At 36.2% G+C, this 27,676-nt stretch overlaps 1 protein-coding gene across 2 annotated transcripts in view; it reads right to left on the bottom strand.

Moving 5' to 3' along the window:
• The window catches only part of LOC123308932 (dopamine D2-like receptor), a 285,090-nt gene that overhangs the window by 88,885 nt on the left and 168,529 nt on the right, over positions 1 to 27,676 (bottom strand). For both annotated transcript variants that reach the window (XM_044891748.1, XM_044891749.1), the window contains exon 2: positions 25,157 to 25,266. In XM_044891748.1, the coding sequence (XP_044747683.1) occupies positions 25,157 to 25,266 (110 nt within the window). The remainder of the gene's footprint in view (positions 1 to 25,156; positions 25,267 to 27,676) is intronic.

Genomic DNA, 27,676 nt, shown 5'->3' with positions numbered 1-27,676 from the left:
CATTAAAATTTTTACATGTCCTGCAGAGAAAACCGAGTAATTTGCTACAGGAATCAATTAAATAATCTATATGTGGATTGAAAGACATCTTTGAGTCAAATATCACGCCTAAGTCTCTCACTCTAGTCTCACGGTTAAGTATAAAGTCGTTCAAATGATAATCGAAGTGCAAAGGTTCAGTGCTTCGAGAGAATGAAATACACATACACTTTCTAATATTGAGCTCCAACATATTGGTCCGACCATAGTCAGTGAATTCATCGAGATCTTGTTGAATTCTTATGCAGTCAAGGATTGTCGCAACCTTCATAAATACCTTCAAATCGTCCGCATACAAAAGAATATGACAAAATTTAAAGCAGGATTTAAATCGTTCACGAAAAGAATAAACAATAATGGGCCAAGATTAGAGCCCTGGGGAACTCCAGATGTTACCACGAATGGCGCGGATTTATAACCGCTAACCGTAACCAACTGAGACCTGTTATATAGATATGAAGAAAACCATCTCAGAATATTCCCATGAATACCGATCCTGGCAAGTTTAGTCATCAAAAGGTTATGATCAATTCTGTCAAACGCTTTGGTGGAATCCGTGTATATCGAATCAACCTGGGTTCGTTCGTCCAATGCCGAAGCAACATACTGTGAGTATACGACCAGATTCGTTTCGATTGAGCGTTTTGAGAGAAAGCCATGCTTACAATCAATAATTTAGGCTTTCAAAACACCGAACAATGCATCGTGAACCATACTCTCAAAAACCTTGCAAAAAATTGACAACTTACTAATACCGCGATAGTTATCAACTAAACTTCTACTGCCAGAGTTCTTATAAATTGGAACCAACAATCCAACCTTCCAGATGTCCGGAAAAGTGCCGGACTCAACGGAATTATTGAATAAAATTGAAAGTGGATAACATAGAGAGGGGCCACAGTTTTTAACGAAACTAGAAGGATATCCGTTAAATCCCGCACCCTTATATTGAATAAATTATTTCATTATATAATTAGATCACCACAACTTCTTCTTTTTCAGTTATTCCTTTGCGTGCACCCGTCGGAACTTCACACTTGCAAAAAATGTCAAAATCTCTAAGAAGAGACAAAAAATTGCGAGATATGAAGAGGACAATCAACTCCTTACGATGTAGACTGTATAGAAAGAAAACACAAATTTGTTAAACCAGTTTTATCCAGCAAAAAAGCTGCAATTTTTCACTTGATAAACGAATCTAAAAAATTCCAATCCAAAGAGGCACTTTTCGCTAATGAATTAATGGCCAGCTTTGTAAATAAACATCACCGCAAGTATGATGCCATAACTGTCATGCCACCCAAAGGCTATAAGGCAGTAGCCAAATGTCTCAACTTGCCAACTCCAAGAACATTAAAAAACTGGCAATCTAAATTGAAAATTGCACCTGGTTTAAGTCCAGCAATAATAGATAGTTTGAGGTTGCATTTCTCAAATACTGATCAGAAGAAAGACATTATGTTTGATGAAATAGGTTTAAGTGAAGAGTTCCACTTCGATCAGTCAAATGGAAAAGTAGTTGGAGTTATTGACATAGGAACAGTTAGAAGGAATGCCAAAGCAACTACAGCTCTGGTGTGTATGGTAAGAGGGGTAGCGTATAATTGGAAATACGTATTGGGATATTGGTTTTTAGGTCATACAGCAACAAATGAATACTTATATTCCATTTTTTTAGACTCCATTGATGCAGCTCAAAGATCTGGACTCAAGGCCAAAGCCATTATTTGAGACCAGAGTCCAGTGAATCGAAGCGTGGCTAAGAAATTGGACATTTCAACAGAACAGTGCTTTTTTTTTTCAGAAATGATGAAAAAATTTATTTTATCTATGATGTACCTCACCTTCTCAAAAGCATCAGGAATAATTTGGCAAAATATGATTTTGATTATTCCGGGAAACCAATATTATGGAGTTATATAAGACAAGCATGCACTTCAAGTAATCCCATTCGCGTTAGGCTGTTGCCAAAAATAACAGAGGAACACTTGATGGTCACCACATTCAATGCAATGAGAGTTAAGTATGCTGCACAAATTCTTAGTGAATCAGTGAGTGTCGCAATGGCTGTACCTACTAATGCAATTGGGGCAACTTCCAGCAGAGTGCATGTTCACTGCAGAGTTCATTAGTGACATGGACAAAGCATTTGACTGCCTAAATAGTAGTATATTGGAGAAGGACCTATTGAAAATGAGATATGCCATGACTGAGGATTCGACACACAGAGATTTTCTCTTGAAAATTAGGGATAATTTAAGAAGTTCTAAGTTTTTATCTAAGAAATCTGTACCACCATGTATAACTGGTTTTATCACAACAATCAATAGCATACTCCAGCTAGCTGATGATCTGAGGAATACATATGATGTCCCCAAACTGCTCACTCGTCATTTTATTCAATGTCCACTTGAAAATTTATTTGCCACAGTTCGGCAACAACACGGATGCTGCCAAAGCCCCAAACTATTTGAAAATGGTCTTCGACATAATTATATAACTTCGATTACGAAGTTATGTTCTAACACGAATTGTGAGGAGGACTTCACATTCTCTCTAGACAAATTGAAAAAATTAGGTCAAATAACTAGGTATGAAGACAAAGAAGAGACAACTATTCTGGAACTTAAAGATATTGAAGATGTGCAAATGGACCTAGAAGAAAAAATGCAGTATTCTATGTCAGTGGATATATGGCAAGGAAATTTCTCAAACTCCATCCTTGTGACATCTGCAGTTCTGTTATTGTCGACAAAGATAAGCTTCTGACAGGACAACATCAATTATTTACTTATTTTAAGCAGGGGTAATCAATTGATCCTGAAAAAGGTTTACTGTATACTTCTCAAGAATTTTTTAATTATATTGAAAAACTGGAAATTATTCATAATGAGTACTTCAATGAGTTGCTGTGTAGTAAACAAATAGTTGAAGAATTGATGGGCATTGTCAAGTTGAAGAATAACATTGAGTTTGCTCTTCGTACCCCTGAATCTTCACATAAATTTTTACACTCATTTATGACTATCACATGCCACTGGGGTGTTCGATTCATAAATCAAGGTGAGAAGAAGAAAGTAGCAACAAAAAATCAAAAATTAAAAAATATTTGTCACGAATGAAGCGTTTTGTTGCTACTGTTACATTGATTTATGAATCGAAAATCCCAACAGCATCTGTCACAAATAAATGTGAAAATTTGTCTGTAGATCAGACTTCAACATTGATGCTGACCTTCAATTTCAGCTTTTGCTTGCTACACCGTAACCCATTTAAATATCTGAGAATAGTATAATGTTGTCAAATGTTGAATTGAATTGGCGGAAATTAGACGAAAATCCACATTCAATTAAGAAAATTAATTATCCTGCGTTCACTTTTTCATTCAGGATTATTTCAATATGGATTTTCATTTAATCCCCTCCTCATGAATTCAAAATTAGATGATATTATTCAATTCATATAAATCAGTTTTCAGTTTTGCAATGTTGTTGAAAAGTTCTTTAGAAGCATATTGTAAATTATGGATCAAATAATTCTTCCTTGAAAGATTTGATGTTGTTCTACCACTTTGTTTTAGGTCGAGAAACCTCTGCAGGGAATATTCTTGATAAATTTCATGGCCAGACATAAAATCCGGCATTCTTCAAAGGTTCCTTCTGTACTTGCTTCTAATCTTTCATAACAGAAATATTTTTCTCTTCTTCGATTCATTTGCCTGTTATCCCCTCGTTATTTCTTCTGAAGAGGATGCATAACTTACAGAAAGTTATATTATTATGAAGGAGCTCATAATCAAACTATGGGGGACTGATATTCTGATAGCAAACATGTTTATTGTCTTTCAGCAAAGAAATTCTCAACTGAAATCAACTGAAAAATGACTAAGCAGTTTGGGAATATTGATAATATTTTTTAGATTATCAGGTTGTTGAAGTAGAATGTATTGTAGATAACATTGACAGTGGGGTATATTTCTTCGACATTAATTTGGAACAATTGTTTCCCTTTCTTCAGAGAGAAAGGCCTGTTTGACGAAATCTTCACTCATTTTGTATTGGTCTTGTTCCAATTCACATATTGGTGCAGTCAATTACTTTAGCCACTTATGAATCGCGCAGGAATTGGACTTCGCTAGTAGTCCATCAATTTCAGTACAAACTGATTCACTCAGTATTTGAACTGCACTTTCATTGCTTTGTAAGTGATGGCATACTGCCATAATACTGTTTGGTATGACAACATACTCAGCCAAATTTTCTTGTTGAAATTTCTACTCTCTTTGACACAAATCGATGTAATAAAGGGATATTGAATGTAAGAATTCATAAGTTGCCTGGACATCTACAAAACAAATCTAATTACATTTTTCTACCCCTGCTACCATATACCTGTCCTCCCTTCTCAATTTTCCTTAAGCATAAATTTTTCCATTTGATTTATCAACATTCAACTCTTCGCTGGAAGCATAGTCATTCAACATAAGGATGGCATGAATAAGTTAATCCAAATCTTCTAGTCAGAAATACCTGAAAATACAACAGGTTGAATTTTGCAATGATTCCAAACTTCCAATCTGAGTTTTCTTAACTAAATAAAATGCACTTGTACTCCTTAGCTTACAACCCGGTATTTTAAGAAATGCAAACCCTCCTATATTTTCAATTTGGATTACCAAAGTTGGGGCTAATTTCTCGCAAACTTTTTGATTCATCAATAAATTGCCTTTCCGCTTCTAACACTTGGATATTCCAATATTACAGACATTATTCATTGCTATAGCTATTTATTTCAATTCATCAAAATGAATTGTAAAAATGGCTGGATATTACTGAAGTTCTTCGCATTATGGAGTTGACGTGTCCTTATTGTGACATGTCTTTACTGACTTACAGGTCTTGTACAACTGTTAAAGGTTTTTTTCATTGTGGTTCGAAAAATTCTGTAACTAATAAGTACAAAATTCTTGAAATGTGTATGTATATCAAATTATTAATGACATGTCTTTACTGACCTACAGGTCTTGTATAATTGTTAAAGGTTTTCTTAATTGTGGTTCAAAAAATTCTGTAACTAATATGTAAAAAAATCTTGAAATGTGTATGTTATGATTGTGTATATCAAATTCTTAATGACATGTCTTTACTGATTTACAGGTCTTGTACAATTATTAAAAGTTTTTTTTAATTGTGGTAAGAAAAACTGTAACTAATATGTAAAATATTTTTGATATCTGTATGTTATGATTCTACATCAAATTCATAATTTCTGATGAAAATTGCACAAATTCAACTATTGTTATTAATTAAAACATGTATATAACACCAGGATGATATATTTTCATCATATACTTGTGTCCTATATTCAAAGCTCTATTATCTGTATACAGCCCAGGTGACCAGTAACATATCTGTTATGTTTTCTTGGGAGATCGAATAGGGAACTTTGTTATGTGTCATTTTTCTGTAACCATTACGTGTCTGATGCGATATTTGGGATGTACCTGTGCTGTATCGAAATTATATCCACATTTTGTAAATTTCATGTTCCCGCTCCCTGATATCCACGTAACATATTTGTAACATTGTTCTTTATTTGCCATGTATCATTTTGAGATCATGAACAGAGCATGACACTATAAGCGTTTTAACCACCGTCGAGGGCGCTGTAAAACGTAAACAAATATGGAGGATTGTGAGAAATGCTATTGCTGTCGTTTCGATATGTATTTATTATCATTTAGACGTTTTGTCAGTTGAATAGTGGATTGCTGAAAGTGAATGAGTGCAGATATTGAATGTTTGATAAGTTATTTGTGTGTCATAGTGATTTTCCAGTGAAATGGTGAATTATTGAAAAGAATTAAAGTGCTATGGATATCGAACTGTAGGTCAATAAATCATTTCTCGTATTTTCATAGCAGTCCTATAACACATAATAGGCTATGTTTTTATTATATCCAGCATATAAAAATTATATTTGAATAAATAATGTCCTGTTTGGTGTAAATTTCGATATAGGTTATTTCCTCACGTGTTGCATGTACCTCATATGTAGAAATAAATGAATAAATCATATACTTATATTAAAAATTTTCTTCAGAAAGATATGAAATATGCATATAGTATTCTTTTCATTCTCACAACATGGACACAATTCTTCTAAAAACTTTTTGACCTAAGCCAAAAGATTAATGAACTGTTGATTATTCTTTTTATGGAATGCAGGAAAGTGCAAAGACCAGAAAGACATGCCCTAATTTTTCTTGGAGAACAATGATCAATTTTATTTTCAAAAATGATTGATAAACACACACTATTTGAAAAATCAAAATACGAGTTCAATATTGCAATAGTTTATATTAATTTCCATAATTTTTCATCCTCCTTTTGAAAGCGTTTTCGATAACAAATGAAACATAATAAACATAGCACATGAAGGTAATATATATAGATCTCCCATGAAACAAATATTTGCATGATCCATGTTTGAACTATTTATGCTCCTTTTAGAAAGGAGATGTGTTCCTTGTTTGAGGCGGACATAGGAGCATAGCTGCTACATAAGCGCTCTGTATTTGTACTCTTAGTGTGATATATCTGTTATAAAACAAGGAGCGTGGGATACATTTCTGCTTCATAACTGTTATGAGATATGGTCACCTGGGAGGTATTTTCAAAAGTGACTTCTTTTCACTAGTTGTAACTTCCGTTAAAAATAATTCTCACCTAAATACATCCTATGTCATCTTCAGTTCTGTCATATTTTCTTAAAGATTTCAAATAAAACATTTAGCAAATCTAACTGAGTATTTCATTTAAAAATTTATTCCCAACAATGTTTACATAAAAAAAAACATCCTGATCACAAAACAAAAGCCCTACTTTTGTTATGTAATAATAATAATATCAAGTCAAGTTTATTGGTTCAAAAGTACAAATAAACTCTAGAAAAACTGTGGAGTTATTCATGCTAACTGTGTACAGCTATTTCAACTAAAAATTCAATTTATAAAACTAAACTAAACAATCGATCTTATCTACTCTTAATCCTAATCCAAAAAACATAATTATTATTTTCTATGTCATTATCGGTGGTATTTCTTTTCATCGGGTGTAGATTGTCTTCATCGGTGGAATTTTACATATTCGGGTAGTATATGTCATGTCTTGATTTTTTACTTTCATAGCCTTAAATAGAATTGATAATCCTGTGGATTGCGGATCGATTCCCTTCAATAAGCCATTTTTTAATTTCTTTTTTGAACTTATTTTCGTTTTTTATTTCCTTTATTATGGTTGGTACAATCGGGTATATTCTAGATGCTATATATGTACAACAACGTTGGCCAATTTTTTTCTTTGCTCTTATTCTTTGGTAATAATCCAGCTTAGCTCTAGTATTATGTTTGTGTTTTTTCAGTATGATCGATATTTTATTCTGGTAGATATTTATGATGATTTTTTGAGCATATAGTTGTCTTATATCGAGTACCTTGGAAATTTCGTATATTCTATAACTCGGGAATGTCATTTTTTTTCCATACATTACTTTCAAAATACATTTTTGTAGAACATCCAAGCTTCTCTTGTGAACGTCCAAAATACCTCCCCATCCTATTGTCCCATATGAAAGTTGTGATTGTACCAATGCGCTGTACAGTACGTGCATGTGTGTTTCTGAATTTATGCTTTTTCTTATATACCTAAATTTACACAGGATACCTCTAAGTTTTCTTGTTAGGTAGGACACATGTATATCCCATTTAAGGTTCTCATCAGGATGTTTTTTTCTGTCTTCGACAAGTCGATATTCGAAATATGAAGAGTAGAATTCGAATTTCGCGCACCTTTATTCAAGGAATAGAATTCGAATTTCGCGCCATTCATTTATACAACAGAAAACTGTTATTCAAAAGTTTGACAGCACGATTTCAGCGCCACCTGATGGTCAATTGTGTGCACCACAGGCCAAAACGTAGTCGCTTTTTAGTACTAGCGATAAGAGGCTGTTTCCTATCTTCCTAACTCTATAATCTTTGCTATGAAATTGATCAACATATCGAGGGGTCCGAAGCCTGATGGGATCCCCCCATCGTCTTAAGAGAGTGCGCCGACCAGTGGCGGCTCGTGGTCATGAGAGCTGAGGAGGCTAATAGTTTTCGAGGAGTGTTGGAACAAACTCTTATCAGTCAATAAAGTATACCTCTTCAATATTATGAAAAGTTGCCAGTTCTAAGACTAATTTTCAATGCAAGGGGATGCTATATGCTCCTTTGACTTTTTATGCCTTTCGATAGAACGCGGTATATTTTTCAAATCTGAAAACCCCGTTTTGAACCATGAAGTATATTCTGTTTGATGAGAAAATAGTAAATATGGCCAGCAGAATAATTTTTCCCGTTTGATCGATCCAGTTAACCAATCACATTTATCGTACCAAACAACACTGAAACCTCTATTCTGACGATTTTTGGTAGACTTTAGTGTAATTAAATTTGGTGGAGGTCTGGTAAAGGTTTTAACAACGTGTACAGTTAATTCTCAATATTCAATTCCATTCTATTTTTTGATCCGTATCAGAACTTACCCCTAACGCCCTTATAGAACAACCTATCTTAACAAAAATATATCACAAATATCCCGAAGTTCCAGTTCTCCACGAAGTCGTTACATTCAAATTGAAAATTGAAATCATAACAACTACCGCCGGACAACGACCCTACCGCTGGAGACCAAGGGAATATAGTCGAAGACGGCACGAAAGAATCGATGGAGAACAGGGGAGCTGTGCCTCCTCTGGTACATTTTACGGGCGAATATGGTACAGTAAGTCAGCTGAATTCTTGTTCGGCTAGTATGTGAGTCCAGAGAACGTATGCGTGAGTTACACCATCAACGGAAGCAGCAGGCCCAACAGCCTCCGTCCGAATAGGCAGTCCTAGCACAGTATAGACACCAACTGGTGTCTATACTGTGGTCCTAGGAAATATTCACATTCGACGCGGCGGACGCGTACGCGGCCGGTGGATTGTATGATTGTTATGCTGGATTTTTATGAGCGGAGGACCGAAAAATGAACTAATACTTATCTGAATATCTAGTTCAGGTTTTCGGAAAATTTATATAGAAATTACTTTCTGAAAATAAGGACATGCCCAAAATGAATGTATTTTAGCTCTAAGCTTTATGAGGAGGTTTAGCCTCCCTTGCATCCTCTGACGAGCCGCCCTTGGCGCCGACACACTAGCACGTCCGCTGCATATTATTTTCAATAAATCGATCAGTTTTCAGTTTTTTTCCCGAGTAGGTGGAAGGTGTCGAATATTGTCCCTGTGTTCAAGGGAGGTCAGAAGCATCATGTAGAGAATTATCCTCCTATTAGCATGCTCTCAGCTCTACCGAAATAATTCGAGTCTTTAATTTATAAGTACATGTTCCATCATGTTAAAAATTTGATAATTGACGAACAACATGGATTTATGCGAGGAAAAAGTATTGAAACAAATTTAGTTTGATTCCTGGGGAGAATACAGCAGGATCTTGATTCGCGCATTCAAGTTGATGCTGTGTACACAGATTTCTGTAAGGCATTCGATAAAATCTCTCACAATTTGTTGTTTCGTTGTCTTGCTGAGGTGGGTATTTGCGGCGATCTTTTGAGGTGGGTTGAGTGGTACATATTGAACCGTTCTCAGTACGTCACTATTGAAGGTTGCAGATCGAGAATGTTCAGAAATACGTCTGGTGTCCCGCAGGGTACCCATTTGTGTCCACTGCTATCTTTAATATATATCAACAATATCAGTAGCTGTTTTCAATCCTCCAAATTTCTCCTCTACGCAAATGACTTGAAATTTTTCAGGACTATTGTAACTTTTTGGGACTGCCTTAGATTGCAGGAGGATTTCGAGAGACTCCAACAGTATTGTAGGGAGAACTCCTTGTTCCTGAACTTGGAGAAATGTTGCAAGATATTTTTTTCCAGGAATACCCAAATTATCGACTTTAGTTGTTCCATAAATAATACAGTTATCAAATTGGTTGAGAGTGTTACGGATCTGGGAGTCGTTTTAGACTCTAAGCTTTCATCCGATCTGCACATTGAAAAGGTTGTAAATAGTGCAAATAAGATGCTAGGCTTTGTGGTTCGCAATAGTACGCAATTTAGAGAGAATGAACACTCCTTACACTCTATTATTCGTTTGTTCACAGTAGGTTGAATTTCGCCTCTTGCGTGTGATATCCAAGATATAAATGTTACATAGAGCGCTTGGAGAGCGTACAGAATAGGTTCTTGCGGTATTTGGCATACAGGAATAGAATTGTTATGGTTAACCATGATTACACTGATTTACACCGAAAATTTAATATGTTAAGTTTCTTCAATCGGAGAAGACTGACTGATGTCTTATTCGCATATAAAGTTGTGAATGGGGAGTTTGCGGTGTCTGAAATTTTACATTTTTTTTCCTCTCAAGATTCCGGTTGTGAATCTGAGATGCTTTGGTACCTTTCATATGAATACAAGAAATACAAGTTCAGCGCTCCCGCTCCCCGTCGTATAGAATGATGACGTCGTGTAATGCCTTATGTTCCGGAGTTGATATTTTTCATGACTTATTGTTAAGACTCAAGAAAGTGGTGATGGCTGATCTAAAAGCATCGGGGCTGTGATTGTTATCGAGTAGTTTTCAAAATTGTTGATTTTATTGTTGTACACTTATTTCCTTAGTACGTAGTATGTTTTCTGTATAGTAGGTGGATTGCATGGTTGGGGTTAGATGTTGTAAGATCTTCTTTATGTTTGAAATATTTACAAATATGTGAATACTTTATTGGGCGGATGCCTGTTTGTATTCTTTGTCTCAATAAATAAATAAATAAATAAAAAAAAATTTCAATTAAACTTTGTAAGAGTCGAACTCGCGGCTTTGGGGTGTTACCCTTACCTGTGAAATGTAAATTGAAACTGATCTAAGGATATCACCTTTCGTTGAAAAGCACCGGTAGTTCACAGAATTTGAGGCGAATCCTCAGAGAGGAATGTGAAGGAAAGTTGCTTGTGTTACTGTAGTAATTTGCCAGATATAAATGGAATTGCATTTGTGCAGAAATTTCTACGAATATTTCCACATTTTCTAAAGGCAAAAAGAGAACACATTAGTAGAAAAATTGATTTATAACCACATTCATTCTCAAAAATATTCCCATCTGTATGACTTTCTCACACTTTTCGCCACATTATCTACCTCTAAACCAATATTTTCTGAATTTCGGCGAATTTCCTCGGTAGCTGATTCAATTCGTTGAATCAGTTCTTCTTTTGAATACTAAAGAGCTCGCTGTCGTATGTATATATTACAGCTAAAGATAGGTGTGAACATAAACTTAAGATTAGCCGGCTAGACTTAGGTTTATATTCGAGGATCGGCTAAAGTTCGAAAAAATATTCATCTGCGTCAGGGAATTTCATCTTTAGTCGGCTAAAGTGCACATTACCCAAAACGGAACGGCTAAAAATGTATTCGATGGACACGCCGAGGAGTGGTGTCTTTTAGAATTGAAATAAATATGCAAAATAGAATCGAATGCTATTGTAATGAGGTTTTGTTACATAACGCTCATGGGTTCTCAATTTAACATTCAATAAGTTGTTTTAATCTGTTGGAGATTAAATGCTCTTCAAGTCGAGCCTAAATTTTTTGAATCAGTTCACATCCAGAAGTTAGATGTACAGTTTTCCACAGGGCAATAGATCGTGGATAGTCAATTGTCCTGTGAAAAACCAGAATATGACCTCACAAGGAAATTAAATATAAGATATTAGACATAGAGAATTCTTTCTGTGAACAGAAGTATATTTACCTTTCCCCTACCATTCAATAATTGGGTTTATGGAAAAATTTTCTCTCCAACCAATAGTTTTGCAAAAATGAACAACATACTTAAAAACACTTTTTCTAGCTGATTCTGTTAACAATTTCTTCCCAAGTCATTGAATATACGAATTCCAAAATACGGCCTGTCGCCACCCTTGATGAATCATCGTGGAGGATTCAAGTGCAGTCAGCGTAAAGCTTATCAGCTAAATAGTCCGGTTGGCTACAAACAAGATTGCTACTTATTTTTCTCCAGAGTTTGACCTTTGGTCTTTTGATGAAGAAGTTCGCGGCATCATTTTTGTCTTCATTCTCTCCTTTTGCTTGTAAATTGTGAATAATAACAAGATGAAAGATAACCATTAACTCTAGTATTCCCTCACACTCAAAATAGCACGTTCGTCTCGAATTTTGTCAGAAGGCGTTTAGATTTTTTGATTCGCTAATAAGATTACGTTGAGACACTGTAGAAACAAATATGTCTTCTCTCTCAATTTTTCAACTGCTAAACAGAATGCTTTTCTGCTATTAAAAATATGTAAGATTCATACGGAAAAAATGTATTGCATTAATAGTGTAATAATATTACTATTTCTTCACATTTTTTTAATTGTCTAAAATTTGCGCCCCTCAAGCTTGCCATAATAATTTTCTTCTTTTCAATTAGCTTCTACATTTTTAGCCGATGGGATCTGGTTACACGTAAGTTTGGCCGGCTAAAGATAGAAGAAACTAACATTAGCAAATAGCCGAAGCTAAACCTAAGTTTAGCCAGCTAATCTTAAGTTTATGTGCACACTTATCTTTAGCCGTAACATATACAAGACTTTTCATATGATCCTTGAAATAAAAAGCCAGATGCTGTCTTTTCTCCTAACGTTCAGTTACTATGAATGTTTTGAAGTCGGATAAGGTTCTCTCGATTAACCTGCTTGAGGAGTTCGCTTCATAATAAGCCTAAACGATATAATTTTTTCCGATATTTAATTGTCCATTTTCGTTTGCGAACAAATTCGAGGTAGTTGCGAAATAATATTCAGTAAAACTCGAATGCACTGTAAAATTCTGTGAATTACCGTTGCTCAGAAACGAATGATGATATCCTCAGATCAGTATCAATTTACATTCCACAATTGAGAGTAATTCCTCAAAGTGGAGAGTTAGACTCTTTTGATAAATTCATATTAAAGGGTCTAATCTTGGACCATTGTTATTCATAATTTGTATCAACGATCTTCTGGCTCTTCTCAGTTGCTTAGCCTTGGCCTATGCAGATGACTTCAAACTTTACCTGAGGATACGCGGAATTGCAGACTTAGAGCTGCTCCAGTCCAGCTTGGAGTTAGTTAATGATTGGAGCTCGCACAATGGACTCATTTTGAATATACAAAAGTGTTTCAAGGTGACTCTCACGAGAAGCTTACGTCCTCTCACCTTCAATTATTCTATTGGTAATTGTCTTATCGCTAGCAAAGATTATAGAGTAGAAAGATGGGAAACGAGGCGACTAAAGCGATTTGATCGCCATCTGTGTGTCACGCGTGTTTTTAAGACGCTAGGACTGGTTAAAATATTATTTTGAGTGCCATTTGCAGAATCATTTGACATTTTTTTTTAAATTTCAGATGTCAATTTTGATCAAAGAGGTTTTGAATGTTTTGATTCTCATTCCGCTTTTTGTTTATCTGGCTCGTTCTAGTTGCTGATTTTTGAAGTTTTTTGTCTCATTTCTTGGTGAAAACATCAAAATATTGTTCGAAAATTATTGAATGGTGAAGAACGGTGGATCAAATAATAAAATGTATTTTACGTGATTAAGTTTTTCACTCAACTAAGGAAAATGGTAGCGTAAGTATTAAAAGTCGTAACATGTGAATCGGTCATTAATTGATTCTAATTTTCAGTGCTCCGAAGTGGATAAAATTCTCAGGGCTTGAAGACAATTACTTCAGCAAACACTACTAACTACACCATGTGCAATGAACATTTTACTGCAGATCAATTGAGAACTGTTCATCGACGTAAGCATCCCTTGCATGCACGGCCTATTAAGGGGAAATTATGATCTTTATAGGTCCATTCAATGATTCTCAATTGCTACTCTTTCAATATATTCAGAAATGGAGAGGTTTTATTGATTTCCATTTGGGAACTGAGTGACTGTCAAATTGTTGTTTGGAAAGTCAAAGTTTTATGAAACCTGCTGTGAGTGTTTTGTTCATTCTGTGAGGGTGGATACTCTTAAAACTGATGAAACGGTTTTTAACAAAGTTTATTTAAAGATATATTAACACACTGGTGAATAATACAAAATGGCCGATGGTCGCTTGAAACTATTAATAGTGAGAGTAGCCTTTATCTATTCGCATTCCCGACAGAACTGGCTTCTGCACCATTAATAGCACGTGTACCTAACTTTGTTGCGCTTGCGCATTAGGCCGAACATAATATTAGTTGTCAGCAGGTTGTTTTATAGAAGTGGACTGGTCCCAAATCAACTTTGGCCAGCAGTTCTTACTTCAACACCCCCTCCCAAACTGAGGACTTGACAACTAATCAACAGAAAACTGAAAGTTCCATTTAACTGACTTCGATAAACTAAGAAATATAGAATATATATAAAGTATACAATAGTGGATAGTATTTTATTAGAATTTATATAAATCAAGCCTTAAACCTACAACAGGATTGTCAGTGGAACCATACAGAGCTGTTGCTGTGAGGCAATGGAATAGGGTTCCTTATAGCGAACCAACTGTCCTTAATATTTGGTATGGTATCAATACATTGTGTCCAGGGACCGGAGACCCTTCCCACAAGTGATATTATACCATCATATCAACTGAAACTGATCAACAGATACATATGCCATAATGCATGCATATCACATAGTAGATCAACATATAAATGACATGACTGATCACATACATAGTATGTTCCATCATATCGGACTAACATGATTAATTCATTACACACATGTGGTCAGAATTTTGGATTTCGCATCTATCATTTCCAGGGACCAGAGACCCTTCCAAATCAAGACACTACTATTCGTAAGAGTATGTATCCAGGGACCGAAGACCCTTCCTACATGACTCAAATGAACACTTCAACATGTATATTCATTAAAGTATATCTCCAGGGACCGAAGACCCTTCCAATATAACTCGAACAAATATACAACAAATTTTGAGTATTATCAGATTATGTTTCCAGGAACGAAGAACCTTTCCACAATATACAGATAAAACACTCAACAGACATATTACCAAAGTACCTAAGGGATCGAAGATCCTGTCAAGATACTAAGATAAACAACAGAATTCACTATCAGAGTATGTTTGAGATCGAAGATCATTTATAACACTACTCAGATAAGGTATACATAATGACTGAAAAGAAAAGAATTAATATTACTTATGAAATGTTTGATCAAACAGAGCATGTTTTGAGTTTGTCGTTGACTTTTCTTATTTTCTTCCTATAATATTGAATCATTATGACTTATTACTTGGTTATCATCTCATGCTTGGATTGGATATTTTCATGCAAATCAAACCTCATAGAATACAAGGTGATCACGAAACTTACTGAGCTTTGCTGCATTCAATGGTTTTGTTAGAATGTCAACAATCTGATCATTGGTATTAATCTTCACAATATTAATTTTCTTATCTCTTACGTGTTGACGAATCAATAAATATTTACGTTCCACATACTTCAAGCGGCTTTTACTTGTGCTAGCCAGACAGTTACGTCTTGCTGCTTCATTGTCTTCATATATATTAACTGGAAATGCTCTGAGACCCACAGTCTCTTCTAATAATTGTGCTAAAAATAGAATTTCATTAGTAGCATGAGTAAGTGCAATAAATTCCGCTTCTGCTGAACTTTGTGCTATTGTTGATTGAAGTTTTGAGCACCATACAACAGGATTACCAAATGCAAAAATCACAAAGCCTGTGGTCGACTTTTGACCACACCTATCACCTGAAAAATCTGCATCACAATAACATGACAAAATTGGAGATCCTACTGTGAATTTTAGACCTAACTGACTTGTACCTTTCAAATACCTGAAAACTCTTTTAACTAATGTCCAATGATACTGCTGTGGATTAGCTTGGAATCTAGCCAAATAACCTATGGCAAAGGATATATCAGGTCTAGTGAACATACTTAAATGAAGCAGGGAACCTATAGCTTTCTTATACGGAAAATCTGCTTCATTCGTTACTTCCTGAACTTTATGATTTCCTTGAGGAACTAAAGGAGTGTCAACTGAATTTGAGTTTTCCATTCGAAATTCCTTCAACATTTCATTAACAAACTGTGTTTGATGAAGAAACAACTGTTTTTCTGATCTAGTGATTTCCAAACCAAGAAATTTTGTAGGAAAGCCAAATTGTTTTACCTTGAAACGTGACTTCAACATATTCACATTTTCCTGAATAAGGTTTCTACAACTACCTGTAATTAATAGATCATCAACATATACTAAAATCAAAATGATATTACTATCTTCCTTTTTCTTATATAAACATGGTTCTCGTAAATTTGATTCAAAACCAGAATCCTTCAGAAAATTATCAAGTGTCATAAACCAACATTTCGGTGCTATAGATAATCCATAAAGAGCTTTTCGTAACTTCAATATTACCTTTGATTTATCAAGATTGATTCCTTCAGGAACACTTACATATTTTGGTCGATCAATTTCACCATGAAGAAATGCTGTTTTGACATCCAACTGTTCAACATGCCAATTCCTAGAAACTGACAATGCAAATAATAATTTAACAACTGATAGAGCTGGTGTAGGGGATGCAGTTTCCTCAGGAGTATACTTTTCAGTATCTTTGCATCCTACAACAACTAAACGAGCCTTACACACACCATTGTCCTTAACTGTAAATACCCATTTCAACGGAATACTTTTCATATCTTGTTTTCTTTCCACAATTTCCCAAACTTCATGTTGGTTTATAGCTTCAAGTTCGGACTGAATGGCAGTAATCCATTTACTACTTTCTGAACATGTCATTGCTTCCAGATATGTTTGAGGTGTTTTACTTGTCTGATAGATTTTTGTATCATATACAAAACCAAATGGATTCAAAATTGTGGCATTAACTGAAATTTGCGGCATATCAAGTCCACTGGTTTCATTGTCATCAAAATCATCTAGCTGGGATATTTCTTCATATTCTATCTCATTATTTATCTGAGAGCTAACTGAAACATTTTCTAACATATTTGTAGCACTTGTTTTATCAACAGAATTGTTGGAGCTACTCTGTACTGGACTTGTAGTTCTTACAGAATCAGAGTTTTGTTCAACTGATTTCATTTCAACAGGATTGTTTGCAACTGATACAACAGAATTGCCAGTAGGTGGCACAACAGATATGTCCGTGATGGACGCAACAGAATTGCCTACAGAGGGCGTAACAGAAACGTTCTCACTGGACTCAACAGATTCAGACGAAACTGTTAATTCATCACTTGGAACTGATAACTTTGATTCATATGACTTGTAGGTCAACTCTTCATTTATTAGAACATTACAAGATGTAATAGTCTTACAGGTTTTAGGATCATACAACAAATAGCCAGTATCGGTATATCCTATTAAATACATTGTGCTAGATCTTGCATTCAACTTTTTACCTTTTGGAACATTTTCATTTCTAACTTCTGCCTGTGAACCGAAAATTCTTATATTTTGCAGATCGGCTTGTTTTCCATAGAGTTTTTCATATGGAGTCAAAAAATCTAATGATGAATGAGGCGTACGATTGTATAGATAGCAAGCAGTCGAAAATGCAAAACCCCAGAAAGTATTTGGAAAGCCTGATTCAAATAACAAGGCTCTAGCCCTTTCTTGGAGTGTTCTATTGAACCTTTCAGCAGTTCCATTATGCTCATGTTGATAAGGTTCTGCTAACTGAATTTGAATACCAAACTGATCGAGAACTTGTTGACAAGATTCGCTGATAAACTCTGTTCCATTATCACAACGTAATTTTCTGAATTGACCAGGACTAGGAAATAATGACTGAAGATAGTTCAAAGCAGACTTCAAAAACTTGAAAGTTTCAAACTTTTGTTTCATCAGGAAAATTTGTGCATATCTTGAATAATCATCTAGAACAATTAAAATATACTTTTTCTTAGTGTAATGTGTTGGCGGATTGACAGTTAATAGATCTGAATGAAGAATTTCACAAGCTCTAGTGGCTCGATCTCTTTCTTTTGCACATGTTTTTCTGGTCATTTTTGCTTTAGAACAAATTATACAATTACCAGTACTGAGATTATAAGTGAGTTCTTTAACTCCTTGAACAACATTAGGTAATTTTCCTAAGTAAGAAGATGATATATGACCCATTCTACGATGCCACATACTACCTTCCTGAGCCAACATTTTTAACTGATTACGAGTAAATCTTTTACGTAATTTTCGTGTTTCTCTTCTACTATTATTGACTAGAAAAAGCTAGGGAAATACAAGCTTACGCCGATAACCATGACTACAGGCGTTTTTTCGAAGCTATTAAAACTGTTTACGGTCCAAGCAGAAAAGCTAGCTTTCCTATAAGAGATGCTCATGGAGCTATTCTAACTGATGATAGAAAAATTCTCGAAAGATGGAAGGAGCATTACTCACAGGTCTTGAATCAAAATAACGACTCGGATTTATCCATTTTAGAACTGCTTCCCGCGTATAGTCCGATGACATCGCTTGATGACGAAATTTCAATGTCGGAAATCATAAGCCCGATTAAAAATATGAAAAATGATAAGTCACCTGGTCTAGACGGCATTCCGGCGGAGATATTCGAAGCCTTGGATGAGGACATTGTCAATAGTCTCCTAATACTATTCCGCAAGATCTGGGAACAGGGAGATGTGCCACAAGACTTCAGAGACGCTTTAGTTATCAACCTCTATAAGAACAAAGGCGATACGTCGAATTGCAACAATTACAGGGGCATATCGTTGCTTAATGTGGCCAGTAAAATTCTCTCGAAGATTATGGCTAATCGTCTGGTTCCACTCTTAGAGAAGCTTTTACCTGAATCCCAGTGCGGCTTTCGACCAAATCGAGGTACGGTGGACCTAATTTTTACACTGCGACAGCTACAAGAAAAGGCCCGTGAACAACAATCAAGGATTTATACAGCCTTCATCGATTTAAGCAAGGCATTCGACTCGGTGAATCGGAGAGCGCTCTGGAAAATCATGGCACGTCTAGGAGTACCCGAAAAATTCCTGGCAGTGTGTAAAAGCCTTCATACCAACAACACCGCTAGAATACAGCATAATGGCTCTACAACCGACCATTTCTCAACCAACTCTGGAATAAAACAAGGCTGCGTATTAGCGCCTTTACTGTTCAATATTTTCGCCATAGCTGTATCGATAATTGCTGACATGAGCATGCCCGTAAGAGGTGTTGGGATAAGATTCAGATTTGATGGAGGCCTGTTTAACCTGAAGCGCCTCAGAGCAAAAACCCGTACCAAGTTTATCACGGAACTTCAATATGCAGACGACTGTTCACTCATCGCTAGCAGCTCAGAGGATCTACAGATAATGATGGACACCTATAAACATATATACGAAGCTTTAGGCCTTAGACTCAATATTGACAAGACCAAAATCCTGGTGAGTCCGCCAGAAAGCCTTCAAACAGATATCAGCCTTGACAATGAAACTCTAGAACAGGTCGAGCAGTTCAAATACTTGGGAAGCTTCATAAATACTAGGGCTAACCTTGACACGGAAATACACAACCGTATCAATTCGGCATCACGGGCATTCTGGAAGCTGAAGGACAGAGTGTTCCAAAATCACGACCTCAATCTGAAGACCAAGACAGCTGTTTACAGAGCAGTGGTCCTCCCAACGCTTCTTTACGGAAGCGAAAGCTGGACTCCCTACAGGCGACATATTAAACAGCTTGAACAGACGCAGCAACGTCATCTAAGACAGATAATGCACATCAGATGGTTCCACAAAGTTTCGAATGCAGAAGTCTTGCAGCGCGCGAGTTGTACAACAATTGAGACTCAAGTAACGAGGGCCCGACTCAGATGGAGCGGCCACATTCTGAGGATGCAAGACACAAGACTCCCCAAAATAGCTCTATACGGCGAACTCACTGAGGGAGCCCGGAAACCAGGAGGCCAGTATAAGCGGTTTAAGGATACACTACATCAATCCCTAAAATCAGTTAATGCTAATCATAACTGGGAACAACTAGCGTTAGACAGGTCACAGTGGAGGTCTTTGGTCCACAGTTATAATGGAGAATCGAGAAGGATACAGCGGCGGCCAGATCTGGTTGGAGACTATCCATGCCCTGAGTGTGGAAGGATCTGCAGGTCACGGTTGGGTCTCCTTATTCACAGGAGGGCACACAATCGCAACTAGCACTAAGAAGTTACAAGTCTGTTCGAATTTTTTTTTTTTTTTTCCTTCTTCTTTTTGTAGATTTATTTCCGGTAACGGGATACAGCAATGAATGAATGAATGAATGAATGTATTGACTTTCTTATTGGATTTGATAACTGAGAGTTTCATTTTAAAACTAGAATTATCTTTCGAACTTAACTGTTTATTTATACTTTCTACTTTATTTACATTAATTTTGTTGATACTACTTGTATCACCAGGATTGACTCTTGCTGAGATTCGATAAACGCCATCCGATACAAAGAGCAGGGAGATCTTTCTTCTTAATTTTCTAGATAAAATAAATCCATTATTAGCATTTAGCACAAGACTTGTCCCAAACTGAATATTAAATGCACGGACACTGAGAATATTATCCTTACTTCGGGGACATACTGAACATTAGCTAGATGTACAATGTGCGAACTTTTTCCAAACTGTACTAGTAATGGAAGTGTTCCCTGACCCATTGACATAGTGCTTTCAGTTTCCGATGCCAAAACAACAGATATCGGCTCTTTATAAGCCTGATAGTTCAACAAAATATTCTGTACATTCACTACATGGTGAGATGCACCAGAATCAACTAGAAATGTTGCAAACATACTGAAATTATTCAAATCGAACAATGACTTACTAGATTTTTGATCTTTCAGTTTCCTACAGTCCTTCTTTTCATGTCCCTTCTTATGGCAGAAAAAGCAGAATCTCTCTGTGTTCACACATGTGTTTGACTTGTGGAACATCAAACCACATTTTCTGCAACTTGCCTCACGCTTTTCAGCTGGTGTCATTTTCTTGATTTTCTCCAACTGATCCAGTGTGTAAGGACTCTTTTCTGCCCTTTTCTCTTTAAAATAAGGAGACCTCTTAGCTTGATATTTCTCTTTCTTTGAACCATCCCTGTTTGTTCGATCAGACCTATTCTCTAAACAAAAATCACAACAATTATTATCATCTCTCTTACCACATTTGATGCAGAGCACTGAAACTGAATTAGGATTAGCAAAAGTACATTCTCCAATGGGATCGTCAATACAAAAAGAGCATACAAGTCATACAAAAGAGCATACAGTATACTGTATACTGTATGCTCTTTTTGTATTGACGATCCCATTGGAGAATGTACTTTTGCTAATCCTAATTCAGTTTCAGTGCTCTGCATCAAATGTATACACTTCATTGATCTCAGTATTGGGATTCTCACCCGTAATACCAAAACACTCGGAACAAATATCCAAACTATCATTTGATTCATTCTTATACATACTGTTTTCTGCTTCCTTAAAATATTGGCTATTCGCCACCTCCAGAAAGGCATTCTTTACGAACTCGTACGTCCTCGTTTCCTCTGGTAGTGTAGCCATTGTGGTGAAAAACGCCAAGAAACCATTAGCATCCTTGATTTTGTGTAGAAAATATCCCACTATGATCTTCGGGTCCAACGGAAAGCCCAGTTCCTTGAATTCTTGAACTCCTTTTTCGAATTGTGATACGAAGTTCACCGGGTTCATCTTCGGGTAAAATGTGATTTTTCCAAAATTGTCCAAAACTTCCACCATTTTTTGAACATCATTTTTGCCGAACATTTGGATAAGTTTCTTGAAGGCTTCAGCTGCCGATTCTTCATTTTCTATTACAGCTCTGGGAGCGTGCTGCAACGATGCTTCCAAGTATTGTAGGACTTGAGCGTTGTACATGTTTTTCTCATCTACGCTCATGTTACACTCTGGTCCACCCATGTTGTGCAGTAAAAATTGGGATCTTCCTAGGGCCCAAATGTCACGCTCGACTCTTTGTTTCCATGAGCGGAAATTGGAATGACCCCTCAGCTTGTCGCTGTTCTCAAATTGAGGTATTATGAAGGTGGGTATATTGACCTTTTCCACAGATGGTTCCGTTATTGTGCTTCCTGATGAGGTTGCCGGAGGATTCAAGTTGTTTATTTGCTCTGCCAACATCTTCACGAAATTGGTGTTCGTGAGCATTGCAAAAATATTTTCTGGTACTCCCATCGTTGACCTTTCGCTTGCATCGGATTGGTCCATCTCGATCATCTCTTCTTGATTGAACATGCTTGTTGTTGAACACGTGGTCGTCTAGTCTTCTGTTAAACACGTGGTCTTCTAGTCTTCTGTTTAACATGTGGTCTTCTAGTCTTCTGTTTGTTAATTAATACGCACGCACATACACACAAGCGCTGCTACCATGTGAGGGTGGATACTCTTAAAACTGATGAAACGGTTTTTAACAAAGTTTATTTAAAGATATATTAACACACTGGTGAATAATACAAAATGGCCGATGGTCGCTTGAAACTATTAATAGTGAGAGTAGCCTTTATCTATTCGCATTCCCGACAGAACTGGCTTCTGCACCATTAATAGCACGTGTACCTAACTTTGTTGCGCTTGCGCATTAGGCCGAACATAATATTAGTTGTCAGCAGGTTGTTTTATAGAAGTGGACTGGTCCCAAATCAACTTTGTCCAGCAGTTCTTACTTCAACACATTCATTAATCAATTTGTATATTGTGTCATGAAGAATCCATATCATAAGGAAATCATAAAAAAACCACCAAGAAACTATACTGACATACAGGTCTTGCATATGTCTGTAAGTTTTTTTTTTAAGTGTGGTTCTGAAAACTCTTTAAATAATACCTACATAATGTAAGTAACTGGAATATGTTTGCTAGGATGGTATATTGAATATTGGTTCATATTAATTTCTGATATATGTATGTATATTTTACAAATTCAACAAAGTTCATGAATTCAGAACAACCTATTGTACAGAAACAACACCTTCAACGTATAGAAGATCACCATATTGTTGTCCTAGTTAAAGCTTCATTTATTGCTTATTGCCCATTATTTCAATTTATGTAAATTTTTTTATGAATTGCAAATAAACATATAGCACATCTAACAGCGTTTTTCGTTGATATCAATTGATTCCAAACATCCTGATCACAAAGCAAAACCATACTTTTGTTTTGTCGCTCAGGATGTTTGTTTTCTGATGAAACAAAGTCAATATTGGAATGCAATACGAGAAAGAGAATTCGAATTTCGCGCCCCTCAATAAAAAAACAGACAACTGTTATCAAAAAGTTTTCCTGTATTGACAGTGCGTTTTTAGCGCCATCTCATTGTCACGCGTGTTTTCACTGGCCAAAATGTAGTCGGTTTTTAGTACTAGCGATATGAGGGCGTTTCCTATCTTTCTGGTCTATAATCTTTGATCGCTAGTGGAGATCGGTTTCGCGATTTGGGGGTGTTATTTGATTCGACGTTCTGCTTTGTTCCTCACATCGAGGAGCTTTGTTCTTCGGCTAGTCGATCTTTAGGCTTTGTGTTCCGGTGTTCCAGGGAGTTCCCTGATGTTTCAGTCCTCAGAATTCTCAATTTTTCTCTTGTCGTCAGCAAATTAGAGCACGCCAACTTGGTTTGGTTTCCGATATATAGTTCCCACCTAGCATCACTTGAACGCATTCATAGAAAATTCTTGAAGTGTGCTGAATATAGAAAGACCGCAGGTATCCTGAACGTGGTGCGGATTTGTCGGAGATCATGCGGGAAATGCGAATTTCAACGTTGCAGGAGAGACAGAAGCGACAGTGCGCTAAATTATTATTATTATATTACCATCTGGAATGTTTTGACAGCCCAATTTGAATTTTTTTCACCTCAAAGTCCAATCAGTGTTTTTTTTTCAATTATGTTACAGGTCTCAATAAAACGACTGCAGTTAAGCAATAAGGAATAAGGACAGAAAACATCTAGAAAACCTTCAGCTTATGTTTGGCGATGTTTCGCAGATTTGTATCCGCTTCATCAAGCCTCTATAAATTAGAGTTATTTTTCTAATCAAAACGTGGGACAGAAGCATCAGTCTTAAACTATAATTATGAAATTATCAACAATTTTAGGTTAATAAGGATAAATTCAGGTGCATACCACCCGCTGATATGAATATCAACAAGTGTTACGGTCTGAATTGAACTAGCCAATTTGCCATCGTCAAGGCCCCAAATGGAGTATGCCCCATCGAAGAAAAGCAGAGCAACATAGCTTTTTTCTCCGATCGAAAACGTTTGGAATTAATGGTCCCTTATTCAATACTGGCAAACGCTACTGAGTACTATCCAGTAACACAGCGACTACTGAGTACTATACAGTTACCCAGAGCGCCACCAAGTATGAAACGGTTCCCGATACCCGCTGATATGAATATCGCAAGTGTTACGATCTGAATTGAACTAACCAATTTGCCATTGTCAAGGCCCCAAATGGAGTAGGCCCCATCGAAGAAAAGCAGATGCTGACCATGGTTTCGGTCTCATTTGACCTCATCAGGGCTTTTTTTATCCGATGGAGAACGTTTGAAATTTATCCTTATAATTGTATTCATTGCCTCCCCGTTTACGCGTGATCATTCTTTATTATTATTGTATGCAATGTTCGTGATGGGTTTTCCCCCATCTTTCAAAAACTGTTTAGTAGTTCTTCACCTTTTCTAAGTTCAGCACTAAAAAATACTCAGATGTGCCCAGAAAGCTTTACTTTGAGGTTTATGAACTGACCACACTCATTAGTGTATTGCTCAAAAATGACGTCGAACAGCCCCGTATCTCGCTTATGCTTCGAAAACGGGGTTTATGTCATAAGGCATAAATGATTCTTCCGGTGTTATCTATACACGGTCATATATGTATGTTCGTCCAGATTATGATGAAACACCCTTTGAAAAAAATAAACGGAGGAACTCACCTATCAATAGAAATGGCAACTAGGTTGAAAATGGAAGATGTAGAACAAGTGACATCCATTGCGATGTAAAAATCGCACACAACTGCCGGTAGTGACCATGTACCGTTGAACTGTAAGGAAAAAATAATTGAGATGAGTTAATGAGATAGAATAGTTATATTATTATGTAAAGAAACTGTTTATTTTCGATTTCAATGTAGCCGGTAGATTAGAATTATGTATATGTATACTCCATTCATTTGTATTTTAGCACTCGGTTGGCCATGGAAATTTGACACATTTCACACTGTATAGTTCGAAAATGTGGGATTTATTTCTGCCAACATTAGAAAATATTAATCGAACCGATGGTTACGGAATCCTTTATAAAAAAACTATCGTAAAACAAGGTACAAGTCACCCATCGAGTAGTGGTTACCTAACCAAAATCCTTAAACATCGATCGTAGAAGCGGATGTTATAGTTGGGGTGCCAACGATGCTAAATCGGGACTTACTCTGGCGTCTTGGAGACCTTGTGGATTTTGAAGATTAAATGGAAGAAAAAAAAAGGGGGTTTTATGATGTATGCACTTTTAGCGGTGGGGAAAGCGTCTGTAGGATTTCAAAGGTGTAAAAACAAATCGTCAGATGTACAGTGCATCCGAAGTTTCTCGCTTGCTATTCAAGATAGAGCCCTGCGGTTTCCACGTCCCTGTCCTACTTTTTTGTGAAACCCAAGTTGGCCTAATCAGATTTTGTATAATTGTTTCCGTTTATGAAATACAAGGCGATTTTGGAAATTGATACTTTTCGGACCCTTCCTTTATCTCCGAAGTTATTAGAAATAATGCTTAGCTAAAATCTGCGTCTGATACAGAATTCTGCGTAGAATCCAGGGGCGTACTCAATATTTTTTTTCTGAGTATGATTTTGAAGATATGACACAAACCTATATATTTTTCAATGGAACACCCTGTATTTTATTAATTCGTTGAATTCGTTGTTTTTTCCCCTTCAAAATGATGTACAATATCATATAAGTAGGTATGATGTTCAGAAATGCTAAAAAACGCTAAAACATCACATAACGATGATTTTTTGTTAGTGGGCCATGAATTTCCCAAGTTTCAAGAAGAGAATTATTACTTTTGATTATTAAATGTAATAGGTCATGTATGATAAAATAGTTATTTGTACAACCAGTTGGGAAAAGCATTATTTTTCGTAATTAGCGTATTTCTGCTCATCTCATCTTCTCATCTCGCTTCGCTCGTTGGGTAAAAGATCGTGAAATTCGAAAAATGGTTTTTTTTTATGTTCATCTGACAATTTGCGTGAAGGGGTTGGCGGCACGGAAGAGTTGAGATTGGTAAAAAAAATTCGAGCGTTCCACATTTTTAGAGGATATGTTAATTGGTCCGAAGGAAGCTACTTCTCTAGAGACTGACAATTCGGACGTTCACAGCGGTCCATTGAAAATGAAGAAAAAATCGTTTCTTGTACATAGTCGAGCGTGTCGGATTTTCATACAGATGGTTAGTCACGGTGTTGACCCATTTATCTGACACTAGTCAGGGGTCTTCTTAAACTGACAGTGTGAAGATTATAACAATCCTTTTTTTTTAATATCTCCGTTCCTGTCCTCTAATCGTTTCTGTATTCATCATGAAAGTTGTACATAATAAAATTTTGTACAACTTTTTTCGATGTAATTTTTCACACTCTTAACCGTTTTCGAGGTAGAGGATGATGAGAGCGAGGTTCTTAGCTATATATGCGAAAGGGCTAGGTCAATGTAGAATGCCAGTCTAATGTATATTCATCGTCATATATCTCAAAAACGTTTCAACTCAGAAAAAATTACTTCGGACGAAATTTTTATGGAATGTTATGCTCTACAAAATTATATCAAGAAATCAATTTGGATTCATTGAGGGCTGTTCTACATCTGATGCAATGCATAAGTCGATAACTGAAATAGGAAATACCTTGAATAATGGTAAAAGATGTATTGCTGTATTTTTAGACCTTGCTAAGGCTTTTGATTCAGTACCTCATGATATGCTATTGAATGTATCAGAAAAATCCGGTATAAGAGATTTGGCTCTGCAACTGTTCAGAAGCTATTTGGCAGACAGAATTCAGATGAATAGGTTGGATAGTGTTGTTAGTAAAAAGCTCAAAGGAATACCTCAGGGAACGGTTCTGGGGCCGATACTATTCGTGTTGTATGTGAATTCAATATTGAGGTTGAATATTGGTGGTTTGACGGTATGATATTCGGATGACACCGTTTTAGTTATTTCTGGCGACACATGGTACAGTGTGAGGGAGCAAACGATTGAGTGTTTGAGGAGTATTAAATTGTGGCTTCAATTTCATAAACTGACATTAAACGTATCGAAGACAAAGTATATGGCTTTCACTCTCAATAAGGCAAATCGACCAAGGTACAGTTCAATAAGAGTAGACAAATTAGACATTCAGATATAGAAGAAACATCCCCAATAAAATATCTCGGTATTGTAATCGACCAATT

This window comes from Coccinella septempunctata, chromosome 3 (genome assembly GCF_907165205.1).
Source record: "Coccinella septempunctata chromosome 3, icCocSept1.1, whole genome shotgun sequence".
NCBI classification, from domain to species: Eukaryota; Metazoa; Arthropoda; class Insecta; order Coleoptera; family Coccinellidae; genus Coccinella; species Coccinella septempunctata.
Note: the sequence above shows the minus strand (reverse complement) of the source record. Positions and strands in the feature narration are given on the sequence as shown.